At 48.5% G+C, this 15,246-nt stretch overlaps 1 protein-coding gene and 1 non-coding gene across 12 annotated transcripts in view; one reads left to right on the top strand and one right to left on the bottom strand.

Moving 5' to 3' along the window:
• Smarcc2 (SWI/SNF related, matrix associated, actin dependent regulator of chromatin subfamily c member 2) overlaps nucleotides 1-14,243 on the bottom strand; it is a 28,046-nt gene extending 13,803 nt beyond the window's left edge. For 6 of the 11 annotated variants that reach the window (XM_040754685.1, XM_040754688.1, XM_040754684.1 and 3 more), the window contains exons 1-11: nucleotides 14,090-14,243; nucleotides 12,114-12,233; nucleotides 9,577-9,662; nucleotides 8,699-8,780; nucleotides 8,514-8,606; nucleotides 7,011-7,080; nucleotides 6,709-6,778; nucleotides 3,694-3,769; nucleotides 3,437-3,568; nucleotides 3,219-3,334; nucleotides 2,704-2,828 (exon numbers count right to left, since the gene is read on the bottom strand). In XM_040754685.1, coding sequence (XP_040610619.1) covers nucleotides 2,704-2,828; nucleotides 3,219-3,334; nucleotides 3,437-3,568; nucleotides 3,694-3,769; nucleotides 6,709-6,778; nucleotides 7,011-7,080; nucleotides 8,514-8,606; nucleotides 8,699-8,780; nucleotides 9,577-9,662; nucleotides 12,114-12,233; nucleotides 14,090-14,200 — 1,081 coding nt within the window. In that variant the 5' untranslated portion in view covers nucleotides 14,201-14,243. Of the gene's footprint in view, nucleotides 1-2,703; nucleotides 2,829-3,218; nucleotides 3,350-3,436; nucleotides 3,569-3,693; nucleotides 3,770-6,708; nucleotides 6,779-7,010; nucleotides 7,081-8,513; nucleotides 8,607-8,698; nucleotides 8,781-9,576; nucleotides 9,663-12,113; nucleotides 12,234-14,089 lie in introns of all 11 variants that reach the window. The other 5 variants (XM_040754683.1, XM_040754682.1, XM_040754679.1 and 2 more) reach the window with 1 other exon arrangement.
• A 677-nt stretch (nucleotides 14,244-14,920) lies between these two features.
• On the top strand, nucleotides 14,921-15,002 carry Trnas-cga. The gene has a single exon. It is a non-coding gene; the product is annotated as a tRNA-Ser (tRNA).
• The last annotated feature ends 244 nt before the right edge of the window (nucleotides 15,003-15,246 follow it).

Raw genomic sequence — 15,246 nt, forward strand, 5'->3', positions numbered from 1 at the left:
TTTTCTAAAAACCTATTTGCTTTATAATTATATGTATACATGTGTATGCGTGTGAACATGTGTAAAGGTGCCCCTGGAAGCCAGAAGAGAGCACTGGGTCGCCTGGAGATTGTTTATTAATGTAAGCCATCTGGCGTGGGCACTGGGAGCTCCAGGTCCTGTGCAAGCGCAGGCGCAGCACGCACGCTTAGCTGCTGAGCCACTTTTAGCCCCAACATTTTTCTTTTTTTTCTTTTTAAGATTTCTTTATTTATGCCGGGCGTTGGTGGCGCACGCCTTTAATCCCAGCACTCGGGAGGCAGAGGCAGGTGGATCACTGTGAGTTCGAGACCAGTCTGGTCTACCAAGTGAGTTCCAGGACAGCCTCTAAAACAATACAGAGAAACCCTGTCTTGAAAAACAAACAACATTTCAAATTTCTTGATTGTGTGCCTTGAGCGTATGTGTGTTTGTGTGGAGGTCAGAGTCTACATTGGTGTGATCTTATGTCACTCTCCTTTGTTTTTGAAATAGGGTTTCTCACTGATCCTGAGCCCACTGATTCAGCTAAAATGACTAGCCAGCAAGGCCTCCTGCCTCTACCTCAGCACAGGATCATGGCACAAACTGCCACACTAGGCATTTTACATGAGTACTAGGGATCCAAACTCAGGTCCTCATGACGACTCATCTCTGCAGCATTTTTTTTTTTTTTTGAGACAGGGTCTCATGTATTCCAGGCTGGCCTTTAACTACTGATTCTCCTGTATCTCACATGTTGGAATTAAGTTTGGTGCGAAGTACTGAACTCTGGGCTTCATGCATGCCAGGCAAGCACTCTAATAAGCAATACCCCCAGTCTAGCTACTGTCTTTAAAAAGACAGATGGGGTGGAGGACACTGGGAGGAGAGGAGGGAGGAGAAACTGTGGCTGGGGTGTGAAACAAATTTACTAAAGCACTTTTTTAAAAGGTAGATTGATTGGTTTTGTGTGTGCACAAGCATGAACCATGGCACAGGCGTGGAAGCCGGGGGATAACTTCTATGGAGTCAGCTCTCCCCCACCTTGTTTTGAGGCAGGGTCTCTCTGTCTCCTGCGGAAGTCTGTGGCCTATTCACACCCTGCTTTGCTAGGACCACAGACACAAGCTACTGAATCTGGCTATGGGTTCCAGGGTTCAAATTGGTCCTCAGGCTTGAGTGGCAAGCACTGTTACCCACAGAGCCATCACATTGGCTCAGTTCCATTATTTAGAAACAATTATTTATGTATATCTGTATGTCTGTGAGAACAATGCCAGGTATATGCAGATGTTCACAGAGGCCAGAAAATGAGTTTCAGGACAGCCAGGGTTACACAGAGAAACCCTGTCAATACATAAATAAATAATTTTTGAGATTGTTTTTTTTTTGTTACAATGTATGTCTGTGTATCATCTGTATGCAATACCAGAAGAGAGTGTTGGGTCCCATGGTACTGGAATTTGACATTTGTAAACCACCATTGTGGGTGCTGGGAATCAAATCTGGGTCTTCTGCAAAAGCAGTAATTGCTCTTAACCACTGAGCCAACTATCCAGTCCCAACCCAACCCATTTTTTAAATGATAATGTTTGCCTGTTTTATTTTTTTTAAATTGTTCTCTTTTATTTTTTTTAAGATTTATGTATTTATTACATATACAGTGTTCTGTCTACATGCCAGAAGAGGGCACCAGATTGAATTGCAGATGATTGCGAGCCACCATGTGGTTGCTGGGAATTGAACTCAGGACCTCTGGAAGACCAGCCAGTGCTCTTAACCTCTGAGCCATCTCTCCAGCCCCTGTTTGCATGTTTTATAATGGTCCTAAAGTAATGTTTTGGTGGTATAATGTGCATAATTTGCCTTGAAACATAGTTTATTGATGGGAATGTACAATCAACAGCTGTTAGGGTAGGGAGATAGCTCAGTCAGTTAAAATGCTTGTTGCTCAAGTCTGAAGACCAGATCAATCCTTAGTACCCATGTAAAAAGCCAGGCCCAGGCACGGTGGTGTGGCCTTACAATCGCAGTGATGGGGAAGTGGAGAGAAGCAGGTCCCTGAGACTTACTGGCAACCCAGACAAGACCTGAAGTCCCAGGTCTCAGAACACAAGGCAGGGTGCACGAGACGGGGCAGTGGGTCCCGGTATTTATGCCTAATCCCTGGAACCCACACGGTAGAAGGAGAGAACGACTCCCACAATTGTCCTGACCTCATCCCACACATCACATGCACTGCGGCGAGCTCTCTCTCTCTCTCTCTCTCTCTCTCTCTCTGTCTCTCTCTCTCTCTCTCTCTCTCTCACACACACACACTATAAATGTTAAAAACACTACGGAGTAACACCTCGTTGAACGCTGGCCTCTATATGCTTGTATATGTGTACGTACATACACAACAGGGTTTGGAGGGACAGGACTGTAGCTCAGTGGTAGAACATTTGCTAATGCACAAGTCCTAGGTTTGATCCTCGGGACAGAAAAACAGAAAATTTGCAGACAACTGCTATTAGTTGACAGCATGTCCGTATCAGACATGGACATAAAGCAGGAGGATTTCTTAGGGTAATGGTAACGTCACTAAGCAGCTATGCAGAAGGGAAAGCTCCTTTGTATCTGGAGAACCAGTCCATTTAGGAACTTGGCACAGCAGGGATGGGAAAGGGTGGGGGTTGGCCTGGGGCTTGGCTTGGCCCATACCTGTTTTGGGGAGTGTCACCTCTTCTACATTTGGGACTGGAGAGGGTTCATCCATGTCTTTCGTCAGGTCTTCTTGTTCCTCTTCTCTGTGGCCTCGCTTTGACTTGGTGTAAGGTGTTGAGGGTCTGGGAAGGAAAAGAGAGAGAACCATCAGGGTGGAGCTGGGAGGAACGGAAGCTGTCCACAGGGTGATGGGGGTGGAGCAGAAGGCTTCTGTTGGGCGGCTAAGCTTTCCTTCAGTTTCATGACTGGGACCAAACCATCAAGTAGACACATGAAGATTTCTTCACCCTCCTCTCACACCCAGCCAGGGGCAGTGATTTCAAGAAGCATTCTGTCTTCCCTTTGACACACAACAAGAGGACAGTGCCTGCTCTCCTCTTCTCCCTTACCTCACTCTCTCCCTCATGTCTGCCGCCCCCCCTTCAGTCTTGCTGTAATAAACTGTTAACATGCAAAAAAAAAAAAAAAAAAAAAAAAAAGAGGCCAGTGTGCATGGCAGAGAGGTTCCATACCCTTTCTTAGCATTCTTCTTCTTAGCTTCTGGGGTCGGTGAAGGAGAGGGAGAACGCTTCCTCTTCTTATAGTTCCCTCCCTTCTTGTCCCGTCGGTCCGAATCTGGGCTGTTCACCTGCACATCAGAGAGCTGGGATGAACGTCAGCCTCCAGTTCCCCTTGAGGCTGGTTCTGAGGTGCAAGCTCAGAGCTTAAGAAAAAGGAGCAGGATCTTCACCTCATCTGTCAACGTCTTTGCTGAAATCTTCTTCCGTCGGGAAACAGGGCTTTTGTCGTCATTGACTTCATAGTCTTCCTCATTCATCCACTCATTGAAAGTGTCTGTGTCGAGGATCCACTTTGCATGGACCTGAAGCACAGAGGCAGGTCACGCTGGACAAGAGCCAGACTGAGCCCAAGTGCACAGAGGCCCTGCTCCCCGACAGAGAGACCGGCCTTGGGGGTTCTTCCAGGGGCTAGGGTAGGAAAGCTCACCTTCCTAGGCTTCTCAGGAGTTGGCGCATCTTCCACAGAGGCTTCAATTTCACTGGCTGGGATCCACGTGTCATAACTGCCAGAGGAGATTCAGCATCAAGCAGAGACAACAGGACGGGGTGGAAACAAGGTACAGTCATGCACATTTTTCTTCCGCTGCATGGAGACGGAGCTAAGAAGCTCTACCACTGATTTATACACCCAGTCCTGCCTTTTCCATTTACAAAAAACATTCAGCTGTTGATTTGTCCAATTAAATTGGGATTCTCTCTACTTTAAAGCAACAAAAGCATATTATAAAATATTTCAAGCTGCTGGGTGTGGCGACTTATGTCTGCGATCTCTGTACTCAGGAGGTTGAGGCAGGAAAATCGATGCAAGTTCAAAGCCAGCCTGAACTATTTAGAGAATTAAAGGCCAGCCTGGTCAGAGCAGTAGGATCTTGTCTCATAACAAAAATGCAAGAGGGCTAGACGTAGTTCAGTGGTGAGTAACTGTCGAGCAACACAGGCTCCTGGACTCCAGAAACTATCGACAACAAACCAGGAACAGAATCAATAAAGCCAGGCTTAGTGATGCTGCCCATAATCCCAGCACTCTAGAAGCTAAGGCAGGAAAATCTTGTGTCTGAGGTAGCCTGAGGAGCATACTGACATTTTCCTAGTATTACACTTTTTTAACTTTTGTTTTGAGACATGATTTCACATAGCTGAGGCTGGCCCTAAACTTCTCAGGAAACGGAGGATGACTTTGAATTCTTAATTCTCTTGGCTTCTCAAGTGTTGAGATTACAGATGTTTGACAATGCTTGCCTTTGTTTGAGATCAAAACCTATGGACTTCAGTCAGCAGAACGGCTCAGTGCATACAAGTGCTTGCCACACAAGCCTGGTGACCTGAGCTGGGTCCCTGGAATCCCAAAGTGGAATGGAAGCATTGGCTATAGTCCCTGGCCTCCCAATGCATACACGCATGCAAGCATGCACACGCAGATGCATGCACACAGATGCACGCACACGCATGTACACACAGATGCACACACAAATGCACACACACATGCACACACACATGCACACACAGATGCACGTACATGCATGCACACAGATGCACGCACACGCAGATGCACACACACACAGATGCACGTACACACAGATGCATGCACACACATGCACACACAGGGATACGAAAGGCCAGGAGTGGAGGCAGAGGCAGGCGGATCTCTGTGAGTTCGAGGCCAGCCTGGTCTACAGAGCGAGTGCCAGGACAGCCTCCAAAACTACACAGAGAAACCCTGTCTCGAAAAACCAAGAAAAAAAAAAAAGAAAAGAAAAGAAAGGCCAGGAGTGGTAGAGCAATCCTTTAATCCCAGCACTCAAGGCTGGTGGATCTCTGTGCGTTCAAAGCCAGTTTGGTCTACAGAGCAAGTCAGGTTAGCCACGGCTGTGAGACCTTGCCTTAAACAAACTGTATGTATGTATTGTGTGTGTGTGTGTGTCTGTGTGTGTGTGTGTGTGTGTGTGATAAAAAGGAAATAAACTGATGTGGGAATGATGTAGTCAGCAAGCTCACAGACCTGACTTCTATCCCGGAACCTATATAAAAATTCTGGGCATGGGCTGAGGTGATGACTCAGCAGTTAAGAACAATTGTTGCTCTTGCAGAGGATCTGCATCAGTTCCCAGCTCACAACTGCCTGTAACTTCTGTTCAGACAATCTCCAGGCACCCTCTTCTGACCTCTGCAGGTACCAGGCAAGCATGTGGTGCACACACATGTATGCAGGGAAAAACGCTCACACACATAAAAGTAAACAAACAATGTTAGGCATGGTGGCTTATGCTTGCAAGCTCATCTTCAAAGACACAGACAGTAGGATCCCCAAGGCCCTCCGGCCATCCAGTCTACACCAGCTGGTGAGTTCCAGGTCAATGAGAAACGCTGTCTCAAAGGAAGTGGACATCATTCCTGAGGATGAACTTGAGGTTATCTGATCACCCCCAATCATACATATATAGAGTAGAAACACATTAAAAAAAATTGCTAGGCAGGGGTGGCACACACCTTTAGATCCCAACATTTGGGAGGCAAAGGCAGGTGGATCTTTGTGAGTTCAAGGTCAGCCTGGCATACATGGTGAGTCCCAGATCAGCCAAAATTACCCAGTAAGACCCTGTCTCAAAACTAAACAAACTCAGGAACTGGACGCTGGGCATGGTGGCTCCTCAGTAATTCAAACACCGAGGAGGCTAAGGCAGGTGTCCAGATCAACTTGGTCATAAGAGCTGGTCTCAAAACAAACACCAAAAAGCAGTAGCTAGAGAAATGGCTAAGTATTTAAGAACATCTGTTGCTCTTGCAGAGGACCTAGGTTCAGTTCCCAGCACCCACATGGTGACTCACAACCATCTATAACTCCAGTTCCAGGGGACCTGATGCCCTCTTGTGACTTCTGTGGGTACTGCACACACATGGTCTACAGACATACATACATGCAGGCAAAACATTTATACACATAGAAAATAAACTTGGGCCAGGTGTTGGTGGCACATGCCTTTAATCCCAGCACTTGGGAGGCAGAGGCAGGTGGATCTCTGTGAGTTCGAGGCCAGCCTGGTCTATAGAGTGAGTTCCAGAACAGCCTCCAAAGTAATACAGAGAAACTCTGTCTCAAAAAAACAAAAACAAACAAAAAAAAGAAACCAAAAAATAATAATAATAATAAACTTGGAAAAATCAACCTAACTAAGAAAAAGGGAACAAATACACACACAAAAGCCAGTGTGGTGGCACATGCCTTTAATCCCAGCATTAAGGAGGCTGAGGTAAGAGGACTGCTACAAGGTTGAGGCCAGTCTGATCTACATAGCAAGTTCCATGCCAGTCTGGATTACATAGCAAAATTCTGTATCAAAAAACAAGTAAGGAAATAAACAACCCAGAACAGTGCCTTCTTGCTCCACCAGGGCTTCTGTGTCTGGCTGCTGCTCCCCTGAGCACCCCGAGAGCCCATCCTCACCTGTCAGGGTAGTAGCCCCAGTGCAGAAGAACTTGTTTGTCCCTCTTCATGACTGGCCGCACCCATTCCTCTGAGGACAGAGACAGAAGAGGGAGCGATCAGCTGCAGGGAAGCACAATGAGTAGGCAAAGGCTCTACCTAAGCACTCTGCTGTTGTAGCAGGAGACTCAGTAACAGGAACCCATGGGGTGAGGGTTCAGGATTGCAATGCCCGGAATCTCAGGTGTGTATTGTGAGCTACGTGGTCCTCCATCCACCAGCCCAAGCCATCATAGCAGAGGATCAAGAAAACCCGGTCTCACCTTCTTCTAGGTTTCCTGGGACAGGATATACAACATGGGAGGCATTGCTTTTATCCTCAGTGATGGTTCCCTGGATAGCACAAGGAAAAGCAGGTAAATCTACTTCCTTTTGAATTACTCTCAGGTATAAATGTAAGAATTAAAGTGTAAGCACAGACCTGCCCATCTAGCTACATCTTTTTTCAATACTTTATTAACTTTATTTTATGTGCATTGATGTAAGGATGCCAGATGCCCTGGAACTGGAGTTACACACAGTTCGGAGCTGCCACATGGGTGTTGGGAATTGAACCCAGGTCCTCTGGAAAAGCAGCCAGTGATCTTAACCACTGAGCCATCTCTCCAGCCCCTAACTATATCTTTCTTGCAGTGGCATTAAAATTAGCTTGTATTTTCTAGCAACATCACGTAAGTGGCAAAAACCACAGTGGTTATGATGTGTTAGCATTGGGGAAAAGCCAATGAATTAAATATCCCCACAGACAAGCCTCTGTGTGGATACACTGCATATTGGAGAGGTGTGTGTGGTGTACTGCCTGTGTGTGTGTGTGTGTATGTGTGTGTGTGGTGTGTGTGTGTGGTGTGTGTGTGTGTGTGTGGTGTGTGTGTGTAGAAGCTAGAGGTCAACTACAAGTGACCTCTAGCTTCTATTCTCCATCTTATTTTTTTGAGACAGTGAACTAGGAGCTTGACATTTCAGATTAGCTGGCTAACAAGTCCCAGGGATCTACCTGTTCCTATCTTCCAGCACCGGAGTCATAGGTAGGAACCGCAACGCCCAGGTTTTACATGTGTCCTGAGGATCCAGACTCAGTTCTTCATGCTTGCATAACACACTGAGAGACATCCCCCCAGTCCTACCCATAGGAAATTTAAAGTGGACTCTGTGCCTATCCATAATATGTGCTTCTCATTAAAAAGTAGTTCCAGCAGGGCGGCGGTGGCGCAAGCCTTTAACCCCAGCACTCGAGAGGCAGAGGCAGGTGGATCTCTGTGACTACACAGCTACACAGAGAAACTCTGTCTCGAAAAACCAAACCAACCAAACAAGCAAACAAACTAATAAAAAGCAGTTCCAAAGAGCGGAGGTTTGGTGGTTGCTTTAACAGCATCACTTTATAGCCAGGCAGGCCTGAAAACACTATGTAGCCAAGGGTGACTTGAACTCTTTTGATCCTCCTGCCTCCACTTCCCAAGTGCCAGGGCACATCACGGCGCCTGACTCCAGGGTTGCGTCTATCTGAAGGCAGGTCTGTGTAGTTCAGTGGACGACGCTCTCCTTCATGCAGGCCAAGCAGTGCCAAGGGCAGAGACAACTCATTCAAGCCTGGGGAACCGAGCTCAAAGTGTGAGTAGAGAGAGGGCCAGGGCAAGGGAGAGCGTGGCACGCGCTGCCTCCTGAGGCAGACACGAAAGTCGTGGAGAGCATGTGTAACAGGGTGGCAGTGCGTGAACCAGTCAGGAGGTCAGGAGCCTGACTTACCCGCCATCCTCCACACTCACCTGATGCCTCTTAACAATGTCTTTTAATTTCCCCAGCAGTTTAGGCTCAATCTCTGGGCACAGGAAAATGTTGGGTCGAGACAGGCAATTATTCTGTGAGGAGTAGAAGTGGATGAGATAAAGAGAGACTGTTTTACATTCTTACTGCAGAAAGGCAAATGGATGGGGGGGGATGGGTACGCTACCTGTACCAAGGACTTCTCAATGGTCATGAACATTTCCACATTGCGGTCCATGCGTGATGGATTCTGGAAATCGTAACGCCGCCTTGTAAAGGGACAATAATCTAGTAAATTATAGTTCGTGTCTGCGGAAAAGGTGAGGTACAGGACTTTTTTCTTTTTTTGTAATTTATATTTTTACTTTATGTGTATTGCCTGCTTGTAAGCACTATGTGAATGCAATGCCCGAGGAGGCCATAAGAAGTCATTGGATCTCCAGGAACGAGGGTTAAGAGCAGCCATGTGGCATGTGGAAACAGGACCACGTCCTCTGCAAGAGCAGCCAGTGCTTTAACCGCTAAGCCATGTCTTTAGCCCCAGGGGTACATAAGTTTTTGGATTTTTTTGTTTGTTTTTTCAAGATAGAGTTTCTCTGTGTAACAGCCCCAACTATTCCTAGAACTTGCTCTATAGACCAGGCTGGCCTCAAACTTACAGAGATCCACCTGTCTCTGCCTCCTGAGTACAGGGATTAAAGGCGTGCGTCACCAACTCCCAGCTTGGTACAAAACTTCTTAACATGGGAAATTAGGAGGTAATCTTGTTACAGATTTTGCCCAAATCACAGGGAACAAAGGGCTCCTGGTCTCAACTGCATGAGCCACTCCATGCGTTAAATCAAAAGGACAAAGTGTGAGAAGCCAACCTAAAGACCCTCTTGCTGATACTCCACACCTACTCACTGGTTGGGGACTGTTCTGGCTATGTCATCTGTTTTCCTGGCCTATCAAAATAAAAGACACATAGGATTTCTAATGCGCTCTCTGGCTTCAGAAGGACCCTAGGACACACTGTGGATTTCCCCTGAAGTAAACATAAAAAGCAGAGAGAAGGCATCTCACCATCCCTGGTCACTCTTAAACTTGTAGGCAGCTGCGAGAATGTGGCACAGGGATCCTCCTGCTTTGAAATCTAAGAAACATTTGATCTATAAAATAGAAACCAGGAAGAAGTGTGAGTTACATTGTAAAATTTTTTTTGGCACATAAAAACCCTGCCACAAAAATCCCACTCTGAACTGATCTTCTCAAATGTTTTGTTTGTTTGTTTGTTTGTTTGTTTGTTTTTAAGACAGTGCCTCACTATGTAGCCCCGGCTGACCTAGAAGCCACATGTAGACCAAACTGGTCTGGAACTTGCAGCAATTCCCCTGCCTCTGTCTCCTGAGTACTGAGATTAAAGACATGCACCACTATGCTTGTCCCTCAAAATTGGAAACATTTAACCCACATGTCATTGCACCATATGACCTGGAAAAGGTTAGAAACCAATATTCATTTTTAAAAAGTCCCTTTGGAACAAGCCCTCTACTGGATTATTTCACGAACTCCTGATGAAGCACTATAAAGTAGATCTACTAAATTCATGTAGAGATGAGATTATTAAGACTCTTATAGAGCTACCCCACAACCATCATGCGGCAGGACCAGGACAAAACTCAAGTTTATACAAATCTAAGTCTCATTGCCTCTTTTAAGGAAATACATGTATTAATCTATTGTGTGTGTGTTATGTTGTGTATATGTGTATGTGTGTGTGCTATATGTGTATTGTGTGTATGCATATATGTGTGAGCATGTATGTATATGTACTATATATGTATATATGTGTGTGTTATGTATGTATGTATATGTGTGTTATACATGCATGTGTATTGTGTGTATGCATATATGTGAGTGTGTATGTATGTGTATTGTGTATGTATATATGTGCGTGTTATATGTGTATGTGTATTGTGTGTATGCATATATGTGTGAGCGTGTATGTATATGTACTGTATATGTATATGTGTGTTATGTATTATGTATGTATGTGTGTGTATTATACATGTATGTGTATTGTGTGTATGCATAGAGTGTGTATATATGTGTATTGTGTATGTATATATGTGTGTTATGTATGTATGTATACGTGTGTTATACATGTATGTGTATTGTGTGTATGCATATGAGTGTGTATATATGTGTATTGTGTATGTATATATGTGCGTGTTATGTGTGTTATTATGTATGTATGTGTGTGTTAAATGTGTATGTATATATGTGTATTGTGTGTATATGTATGTGTATGTATATATGTGTGTGTATGTGTGTGTACATATGTGTATATGTGTATATGTGTGTGTATGTGTGTGTACATATGTGTATATGTGTATATGTGTGTGTATGTGCGCACGTGCGCGCGTGTGTGTGTGTGTGTGTGTACATATGTGTGTGTGTATAGGTGGAGGTCACAGGGTGTTGTTCTCTCCTTCTAGCATGTGGGTAGTTAGTTCAAGGCACTAGTTCTGAGCACTTTACCCACTGACCATCATCCCCTCTGCGCAATGAAGATGCGATTCTGGACCTCTTACAGGCTAGGCAAGAGCACTACCAGAGCTTTGTCTCCAGCCCCCTTCCTAACATTTTAAGACAGGGTGTTGCCAAATTTCCTAGGCTGGCTTCAATCTGTAATGTTCCTGACTCAGACTTTTTTTCTTTTGGAAACAGGGTTTCTTTGTGTAGTCCTGGCTGTCCTCGAACTCATATTTACCTGCCTGGGCCTCCTGAGTGCTGGGATTAAAGGTGAGCACTGTCATGCCTGGCTGTGACTCAGGCTTCTAAGTGGTGGGTATATCAGATGTGAGCCTCCATACCTGACCTCAAACCTCACTCATTTTTTACTTTTTTAGATTCATTTATTTTATGTGTATGAGTGTTTTGCCTGCATGTGCATCTGACAATGCCCATGAAGGTCAGAAGAATCCCTGGGCCGGGCAGTGGTGTCACACACCTTTAATCACAGCACTCGGGAGGCAGAGGCATCTGTGTGAGTTCAAAGCCAGTCTGGTCTACAAGAGCTAGTTCCAAGACAGCCTCCAAAGCCACAGAGAAACCCTGTCTCAAAAAAAAAAAAAAAGAAAAGAAAAGAAAAGAAAGAAAAGGGTACTAGGAATCGTACCCAGATGCTCTGCAAGTGCTCTTAACCACTGAGCCATCTCTCCTGCTCCCAAAACGTCACACCCTTTTAAACCATAACCATGAGACACCAGAGCACTAAACCCCACATTCTCAGGTTACTTGTGGCACAGGGGTTTTCTAAAATAACAGGAATAGCCAGCTGGGAACTAGTTCAAGCCATAATGCCCTGACTACTAATGGAGACTATTACTGTAGGAAATAAATCTACCAAAGTTATGAAATTTTAAGAGAAATAAGGTGCATTTATTTTTGAGACAGGGTCTCCTAACACAGCACACGGTGTCTGAACTACTATGCAGATCAGTCTGGCCTCCAACTTTTGATTCTCCTGCCTCAATGCCCCTAATTCTGGGATTACGTGCATGTAGGAAAAGAAAATTTTAAGCAAACAGGTTGGAGGACTCATCCCTTGCACTCACCGGCAGTTTAGTGAGGGGTGCGTTGCTGACATGCTTGCCAAAAACCTCTTCCTGAAACTGGAGCAGCTGCACAACCAGGCTAGACAGGGACTTGTTGGTCGGCGGCTCTGCTTGTATGTACTGGGGAAGGAGGAAAGGAAGAGAAACAGATTCCAGACACTCTCTCTACCACCTCCTGTTCCTTTCCCCTGTGTGTTTGGAAGCACCTGGGGCAGACAAAACTGTGCCGTTCTCCTCGTGTGTCTGTCTCTATCAAGAGGCTCCAGCAGCTTCTGAATTTCACTGTCGCCGCGCAGGCTGCCAGCACTGGGGACAGACAGACAGCAGGGACGCTTTGCCTCTGCGCAACACCCTGCTATCTGGCCACCTCATCCCCAGTCAGCAGTAAAATCTCAAAGCTTTATGGAGTTCAAGGCAAGGCAACAAAAATCCCTTTGAGGCTCTAAGTGACACAACAATGTATTTCTTGGGGGAACACGATAAAAGACCAGGCTTCCACCCATAACGGTATCTTAAGAGAGCAAAGAAGAGAGGCAGGGCAGTCTGACTTCAAAATTAAGCCTGTACATTTTTGCTTCTACTGAAACTGGACGGATTGTCATTGCAGGGTCTCCTCTCTAGCAAGGAGCGCAGACCACCCACTTGGCCTGATGATAAGTAGGAAGACAATATCTACCTATTCTTTTCTGGGGAAACAATGACCTCAAGCATTTCCCTGTGGCGATACCTGGAATCCTACCTTTCTGTTCTGTTCACTGAGCCAAGGAACTAATTTTCTCTTTACCTTTTGACCCTTATTTCCTCTACCCTAATCAGAGTCGGAACCTCTCGGTGGGAGGTGTCAAAAGATCTGTGTAGGGAGAAGTAGATGACAAAGAGTTCAGCACTTGAAAGCTGAATCGGGTCACAGCTGTCAAACCCCTCGGGGCGACAGACTAAGACCCTAGTCTGGTCTCCCTCCCTTCAAAAGGTCAAAAGCAGACTGGGAAGCAGAACCTCATGCTGGGGGTACAGAGTCACAGACCCAACAGCTGTGTGTCAAGAGTCTTGACACCCACAGAGACCCCAACTCAAACCAGGGTTAGGGGGAGTCCTGAAGCCGACCACTGTATTCTGACAGGCTGCAAAGCTGAGGTAGAAAGAGTTGGGGCTGTAAAAGAAAATAAGGGGGGGACCCTTAGCCAGGAAGCAGGCCATATCCAGGGGGGAAAAAAAAAGCCTAGAGACAATGAAGACACCAGAATGAGATTTGGGGTTGTTTTTGTTTTTTTGTTTTTAAAAACAGGTAAGGCTTCTTGGACCCTTTTGTTCACCACCACCCTTATTTCCAGTTACGAGGTGGGGGTGGGGACTGGCGATGTAAAGCTTATCCCAGGCTCTGGCCCTCAAACCCCAAGCGATGCTAGCTAGCTAGGCTGGGTTAGCAGAGCGACTTTATTGTGAAGCCAAGGGGCCGCTGCCCTGGCCCCCGAAGAGGAGGGAAGGGGATTAAAGCCTGGGGGACAGGTGATCCCCCAGGTAGAGACCCTTCCCACGGCCTGCCCCGTGCCTGTCTACCCTCCCGCTTTCTCCGCCTGTCTCTGGACGGATACAAAGCACCGGGGAGGGAGCCCTGGGCCGCGCCGGTACCTGGCTCGGCGGGGAAGCTGCGGCGGGGGTGGGGTGGGGGCGCCGCGGCTCGCACACCGGAGAGGAGGCGCGCGGCGGCACCCGGCCGGCCGGCTGGCTGGCCCTGGGCCGGTTAGCCTCCGGGAGGGCGAGGGCGATCGGGCCCTGGGCCGCCGCCCCGAGCCCCGGGCGAGCCCGGGACAGAGGGCACGGTGGGGGCGGGGTGGGGGAGGGGCGCGGCGCGGCGCGGGGAGGCCGCGGGGAGGGGCGCGGCGCGGGGCGGCGAGGCGAGGCGGCCCGAGGGTGGGCCGGCCCCGGGAGAGCCGCGGCCCGCGAGCCCTTTGTCCCGGCCGGCCAGCCCGGCGTACCTTCTTGTAGTTCTTGCCGAGCCAGAGCCGCACGTTGTCGAACTGGGTCACGGTGTCCGCGGCCTCGTAGTACTTCACGTTGGGGCCGCCGTCCTTCTTCCGCACCGCCATCTTCTCGGGCTCGGGCCCCGCCGCCGCCCGCCCGCCCGCCCGCCCGCCCCGCTCAGCTCCGCTCGGCTCAGCTCAGCTCCCGCCTCCTCCTCCGCCCGCCTCCCACCGCCGCCTCCCGCCGCCACGGCCGCCGCCTCCTGCCGCCTGGGCCGGCCCCGGCCCGCGGAGCGCCCCCTGTCGGCGGCCCGGCCCGACGCGGCCTCAGCGAGCGGGCGAGCGCACCCGGCGGGCTCCGGGGCCGTGGCGGCGAGCCTCGCGTGTGCGTGGCGGCTGCTCCCCGGGGTCCCGCAGCGAGGGTGGGGACCCCACGGGGACCCCGCTCTGCAGGAGCCCCGCCCGCACGTGACCCCGGGTGGCCCCCATCATGCGCGCTCCCTTCGCGCCCATAAGTTCCTTTCGTCTCTTCCCATTTCTCTTTCGACCCCACGTGTGTTCCCGACGCCCCGGGTCCCGGTGCCACCCAGCACCCCTCCCCGAGCGGGGCTCAGGTGAGGGGTCTCTTCCCTCCGTTTGACTTCCGGGTCTTTGCCGGTCGTCTGTGATTAAGGGATCGGTTTGCGAGCCCGGAGCCCCCGACCCTTCCGGGCGAGGCGAGCGCGAGAGGAGGCAGCGGCTCCAGGTGTGCGCCTCGGGGCCGCCACCGCGCCGGGGTCGCGCGCACCTCCCGCGGGCGCCGCCCGGACCCTTTCTGTAAGTGCGCGGCAGAGGACACTTTTGGAAGTCACGGTGGCCGAGTGGTTAAGGCGTTGGACTCGAAATCCAATGGGGTTTCCCCGCACAGGTTCGAATCCTGTTCGTGACGATGGCTTGTTTCCTTTTTTTTTTCCCCTTTCCTAGCTAAATGTGGAAGTGAAAGAAAACATGCTTCGCTTCATTGGGTTAGGTCGGGGTAGCATAGAAACTAATCGATGCACAGCTGTTCTGGCTGCTAGGACACCAGGCAGTTTGAGAGATCTGTAACAAACGATTCATGAGATACATGATTTGTTTTGTTTGGGAATGTGGGTGTTGTGCAATGATAGTGATGAAATTTCTAGGAAAAGAGC

The sequence above is a fragment of the Mesocricetus auratus genome, unplaced genomic scaffold (assembly GCF_017639785.1).
Source record: "Mesocricetus auratus isolate SY011 unplaced genomic scaffold, BCM_Maur_2.0 Super-Scaffold_100011, whole genome shotgun sequence".
NCBI lineage: Eukaryota > Metazoa > Chordata > Mammalia > Rodentia > Cricetidae > Mesocricetus > Mesocricetus auratus.